We start from the raw sequence: 6,146 nt of genomic DNA, 5'->3' as shown, positions 1-6,146 counted from the left end.
GTAGGTATCTGCATGCGTTTTAAAAAAAGTGACAGGCCTTCCTCCAGCTCTCTGGCTTGAAGCCAGGCTGGAGAGACCCTTCCAAGAAGGCAGCAATGAAGGTCGGTGTGTGTGGCTGGTGAGGGATGTGGGCTTCCACATGGGGGTGTTGGAGAGCTGGTGAAAGGAGACCTGGTCACAGCCTGCAGCAGAGGTGTGAAGAAGGGCTCTTGGAGCTGATGCTTTAGCCCTGGTTTGGGGGTCTGTGTTTGCACCTGATCAAGCCAGCCCTGTCCCCTGCTAGACCACTCTGCTTGAAACAGCACCGCAGCTGTGGTCCACTATCCCTTCCAGCAAGGACAGCAGTGTCTGTGTGAGCTGGCATCTCACGTTCCCCTTCTGCTGTGTCTGTTGCCTCCATTACTTTAATGTTTGAAAATCAACTCCATCCTGGGCCAAAAGATTCTGATCAGACAGCAGTGAACAAAGCACCTTCACCAGGGCAGCGCTGGAGTCACTGTCCCTGGGGTGTTTCAAGCAGCATGTGTACCTGATGCTTAGGGACATGGTTTAATGTCAGCCCTTCAGTGCTGGGTCAAGGGTTGAACTGGATGATCTTTAAGGTCTCTTCCAAGCAGATATATTCAGAGATGGTGTCACTTGGTGAGTGGTGTTTTCCATCATCTCTCACTAGATCTCCTAAGCTGCTGTTGCCTGGGGTTTGGCACCAAGGAAAGTTTCAGCCAGGGCCAGAGTCTCTTGGCCGGGCAAAGCCTGAGCTGGGACTGCTGCAAGGCTACTGAGGTTAACATGGATGTTCTAAGTCTTCTGTGTCTGCAGGAAAAAACAAACCCAAGAGAACAGTGTGTTTTTCATAGTGGTGTGTATTTATTTTGGTTTTGCCCTGGTTTGGCTGTGTTGTTAGTCATGATCCCTTTTCACCTGTTTTTGCTCCTTTCGGTAGTTGCTTCTGGTGTGCTCTATTAGCAACATTCATTACTGCCAAGGTAAATGATTGCTGTGTGTGAGAGAGGGGGAGCTGCCGTGCAGATGCTGTGCAGAGTGGGACCCTATCAGGCACCTGTGACCTCATGCAGAAATGGGGTGCCTGTTGGCTGAGCACCACATGAACTAGTGGTCCTTCCCAGGGAAGGTGGATGCTCAAGAGCTGAGTATAAGCCTTAGGGAAAGCCTATTGGTACAACAGTGATCATCAGATATGCATTTGGTGACTTTGTGGGGGTCTGGCTGATGGTTGGCTGAGGCCTCTATTACCTCCCTAGAGAGCCTGTGACCTCAAAGCAGTACCCCTTAGGCACTGCATGGCAGCAGGGGGGAGTCTTCAGAGGGAGTTGCATGCTCATTATCTGGCACTGATTGGCCTCCTAGGACAACCTATGACCACATGAGATACCAGGTTGCTCGTGGGCCAGGAGTGCGTGACACCCCAGGACTGCCTGCCACCTTGCAGGGAGCAAGACAAGGACGATACCATAATGAAAGTGTATGACCTTACAAGGGTGCAGGATGCTCATTTGTTGGTGGAGTTTGACAGCCTTGAGCAGCCCTGACCTCAGGCGAGGGGGGCTGCTCATTGGCTGACAGACAATGAGTTTCCAAGGGTGTGCAAAGCCTATCCCCTGGCACTGTGTGCTCTCCTGGAGCAGCCTGTGAACTCAGAGGTGATTGCTATGCGCCATCCTGCAGTAGCCTGTGACCTCATGGGTGCGTGGGTGTTCATTGGCTGTCAGGGTGTGACCTCAGGAAAGAGTGAGCACTTATTGGTCATCAAGATGTGACCTCATGGAGTCTAGAAGTTGATTGGCTGTTTGGTTTTGACCTCACAGGTGCCTCCATGGTCATTGGCTGTCGGGGTATGACCTCATGAGAGGCAGACTGCTCATTGGCTGCTGGGCTGCACGCTGCTGGGGCGCCGCCTGGCGGGCGCGGGCGCTGCGGAGCGCCGATTGGCCGGCGGTTTTGGCGCGTGGGGCGCGCCCGCCGTGGCCTCATGTCGCTATTGGCTGCCGGGGCGCAGGCCGCGGGGCGGGGCGCGTGCCGGCGGGCGGGGCGCGGGGCGGGCAGAGGGGTCGGGGCGGCGCGCGGGGATTGGCCGGGGCGGCGCGCGTGCCCGCGGCGCGAGCGGGCGGGCGGGCTGCGTCCGGCGCATGCGCGGGGCGGTGGGTCCAGGCGGCGATGGCGGCGCGGGGCTGATGGCGGCGGCGGAGGCGGCGCTGCGCTGAGGGAGCGGTCCCGCCCGGCCCGCCATGGGCAACGAGGCCAGCCTGGAGGGCGGCGGCGACGACGGGCAGCTCCCGCCCGCCGCCGCCGCCGCCGGAGCCCCGCCGCCGCCAGCAGCAGCCGCCGCCGCCGCCTTCTCCAAGCCGCCTTCAGCACCAGGCGGCGGCGGACAGCTCCCAGGCAGCGCTGCCGGGCCCGGGCCCAGGTCAGAGCGCGGGGGGCGCGGCCAGGGCCGGGCGGGCGGCGGCGAAGGCGGGGGCAGCTGCGGGGGGCCGTGTGTACGGGAGCAGATGGGCTGCAGGGGCGTGGGTGGGCTGTGGGTGCCGGCAGGATGCGGGGGCGTGGGGCGCGGACTCTGGGACCTCACTGCCCAGAGTGTACTTGGGGGCACACAGTCAGAGGGAAACGTTGCTTGATCGTAGGTCTGTTCGGTGCGGGTTGGGGTGCAGGAGGTGGCTAGGAATATGCAGACGTTGTGCGTGCAGGTTGGGATCCTGGGGAGTACAGACAGAGGAGATGTCACTTAGGTGCGTGTTTGTGGTGTGCAGTTTGTGGTGCTGGAGGGTGTGCAGGCAGGACGTGCCAATTGGATGCAAGGGTTTTGAGTGCGGGTTGGAGTGCTGGGGGCATTCCAAGCGCAGGAGATGCTGCTTGGGTGCAGGTTAGTGTGCAGGAGGTGGCTGGGGACATGTAGACAGGAAATGCTGTTTGGGTGCAGTTTGGGGTGCTGTGGGGCACGCAAGAAGGAGATGCTACTTGGGACACGTTTATGGGCTGCTTACAGGCAAATACAGGTGAGGGTAAGAGAGGGGCATGCAAGCAGCATAAACTGAGGGGAAACCAGAGCACAGTCTTGAGGGGTGTAAGCGGGTGAGTGGGCAGGCAATAGGCAGGGGCTGTGGGCAGGCGAGGAGGTGGAGCATGGCTTAGGAAACAGACAGAGGCACCTAAGTCAGTAAGGCAGGTCGCTGCTGAAAGGGTTAGAGCCTCAGGAGAGCTGGCAGCTTGGGGACACTCATTTGTGCTAAGGGAAGGCAAGGGTGTGGTTTTAGACTGGGTGCAGGAGAGGGATGGCATGCCCTCAATAAGGAGTGCAGGGTTTTCAGGGGCAGGAGAAAGGTAGGTGCTGCCAGGTAGGCAGAGGTTCAGCAGTGAGGGCCAGGGCAGTTGCAGGGGGAGTGGAATTAGGAAGAGGAAGGGACATCATTTTGGGTCTGGGGAGCGTGGACTGGGGGATCCAGTCAAGGTTGGGGGATAGTGCCTGGCAGCAGCTGACAACACCACGGTGTGTCAGTGCCCCAAACACAGCCACCCAAACTGGAGCTGGCACCAAACAGGAAAGGTTGTTATGTAACAGGAGGGACGTGCAGCCCTGCCAGGAGTCATCGGTGCAAAACCTCGTGGGGAACGGCACCAAGCTGCTCTCCCTCTGCCAGGCAGTGTCAGTCAGAAGGGAGATGCTTTGGAAATGGGCGTGGGATTGAAGATATTCCTAAAAAAAAAACCAAAACAACAAACCAGTCCCGAAATACCATCCTGTCTGGTAAAATAAATGCAAGGAGTGGAAAGTTTCACGAAGGGATGCGGGGGACTCTGCAGGCGGTGTGCCTACGGTGCGTGGTGAGGCAGCAGCGTTTGAGGCTCTCTGCCTCGCCCATGCAGCGATGAGCGCTGCTGGTGTTGCTGGTTGTGTTCCTTCAAACGGGGAAAATGCAAGTGGAAGCCCAAATGGAAGGCTGTGGTCTCACCTGGTGATGCTCTCCTCTTGCTCCCAGCCAGCCAGCAGGCTGCAATCACTGATGCAGGCTGCACTGTCATATCCAAATGGGATTCAGGGATCCTCCAGGGCGGCTGCACTGTGGGCAGCCTTTGCTTGGTGAAATCGCTCTTAACTTTTACACAAAGAGTGTGAAAAAATACCCCGAGTGAAAATGTGCCCATTTTCCTCTGTACTTTTTCCAGTTTGCCTTGCTGAAGAGTCGCCAACTCCTCTGCTTCACACTCTGCTGGCCAGAAGTTGTTTGTAGCTTGCTGATGACAATTTAATACTGAATACCTGCAGGGCCATTTAGGCCATCGTGACAGGATCAGCCGAGGGAGCTGTGCAGATTGTGCCCTCTCTGTCTGGTTCTGGCACTGCTGCCTGGCTCCCCCAGCACTGCCCAGGGTCTGTGCTCGTTGTTGGACTAGGGCAGAATCACAGCATGGCAAGGGTTGGGCAGGACCTCTTGGGATCAGCTAGTCCAATCAAAGCAGGATCTTACAGAGCAGCTTTCCCAGGATTGCAGTATCCAGGCAGATTTTGAAAGTCTCCACACTCCTCGTGGCTTTGAGGGTCCCAGAACCTATGGGGGTGGTGGGGTGGAGGAGCTAGGTCCTGCAGCAGTCCTGCTGCTCTACTGCCAGACACACCACTTTGGTTTTGCCAGCCACGCTCAAGCCCTTGTATGCTGAGCTGCTGCTCCTGCCCCTCCTGGGGAGCTGCTGCTGGGGAGCTGCCCTCCCTCACAATTAATTCATGCAATTAAAGAGGTGGGCCACGCAGGGCTCTGCAGGCTGGCAGCAAAGGCTGCTGTGGAGCAGCACTGGGATAGGGAAGCTGCTGATCTGTATCGGTGTTTAAGAACTGAGTGTGGGAGGGGTGTGGGGAGCTGAGATAACACCGAGGGATTTTAATTCAAGGTAACAAAGAGGAAATGAAGGAAAAAATAGACCTTGTGGAGAAAGTTGTCTTTGTGAGATGCTGGAGTGGGCATGTAAGGTAGACCAGATGTTGTAAAAGGCTTAGCAAAGCACAGGTTCTGCTGGCTGAGCAGTGGTGCAAACACTGCTGCCCCAGAAATCCCAAATGGCAAGGGGGAAGAAAGTGAATTGCTCTTAATATCTGGGCATATTTTTTTTCAATTGGAGCTAAGTAAGCTAAGTCTGTATGTGAGCCAATGAAAGCTGTAGTGGTGCTACTTTGTGTAATTCTTCACAATTCCTCTTGCTTTGTGTTATTCAGGGAAGTTTCCTGAGTCCCTTGTGTGGGGTGCGCTGGAGGTCTTCTGTTTACATCTGTAGCCATTGTTTGCATGAAACTGTGCACTGTACACCAAGGAGAGACTTTGGAGAGTAAAAAACATCCTGTAGAAATGACATCTTCTCAGTGGGTTGCAGCATTTACTGCTATTTGTAAACTTTGGGGTTTTGGCTGCATGCTTTGGGTGAGGCACAGCAGAGCCAGAGGGTGAAGGGACGATAGGCACAGCACTCACTGTGAGGTGCCAGCTTCTGCCAACTCTGGAAGAAGCCAACATGGTGCAGGATTGCATCAGGCAAGGAGGTGTTCTTAGCATGGATTAGCAGACCTCACCCCTGTGCAAGGCTGCTAGAATCTCACCAAGGGGTGTTGTGCCTGGCTCTGGCACTCAGGCAGGGTGATGCTGAGTTGGAGGAGGAAGGGAAGGATGCTGCTGGTCTGCCTAGACAAACAGAGGCTCTGTGGCCTCAAAGGAGATGAAAAGATGGAGCATTATTAAGCCGTGGGATCAAAGGAACACAAATTGGTTGCAAACGTGTTTGGACTGAAAACTTGCCAGCTGCCTGGCAATGGAGTCCTGGTCTGTTCCTCCAAAGAGGCCCCCTAAACAGAAAGGACAAGCTCATTTTACAGTGCTGTTGATGGATTGGTGAAAAGCGGTTGGATGTCAACGCAGGGGTGATCCCAAGGGTGGAAACGTAGCTTGGGGCACAGTGTTTTAGATGGCTGGTTTTCCTGGTATCCTGAAGAGAGATTTTATTGCTTCTGCTGATCATATTTGTCTGTGCCTGATTTATGCCAAAATCATTCAGGTTTTTGGTCTATCCACTGCTTGGATGTGGAGCCTGTAAAAGACTTTTTTGATGTCTAGATATATGAGCTAAGACTGAAGGATAGGAGAGGG

The 6,146-nt window shown here is 55.6% G+C and overlaps 1 protein-coding gene across 1 annotated transcript in view; it reads left to right on the top strand.

Moving 5' to 3' along the window:
• Positions 1-2,196: 2,196 nt before the first annotated feature.
• Positions 2,197-6,146, top strand: part of BSN (bassoon presynaptic cytomatrix protein) — a 108,122-nt gene continuing 104,172 nt past the window's right edge. The window contains exon 1 of the mRNA XM_064156441.1: positions 2,197-2,425. Coding sequence (XP_064012511.1) covers positions 2,247-2,425 — 179 coding nt within the window. The 5' untranslated portion in view covers positions 2,197-2,246. The remainder of the gene's footprint in view (positions 2,426-6,146) is intronic.

The sequence above is a fragment of the Pogoniulus pusillus genome, chromosome 16 (genome assembly GCF_015220805.1).
Source record: "Pogoniulus pusillus isolate bPogPus1 chromosome 16, bPogPus1.pri, whole genome shotgun sequence".
NCBI classification, from domain to species: Eukaryota; Metazoa; Chordata; class Aves; order Piciformes; family Lybiidae; genus Pogoniulus; species Pogoniulus pusillus.
The sequence above is the reverse complement of the archived record's forward strand: the minus strand, read 5'-3'. Positions and strand labels throughout refer to the sequence as shown.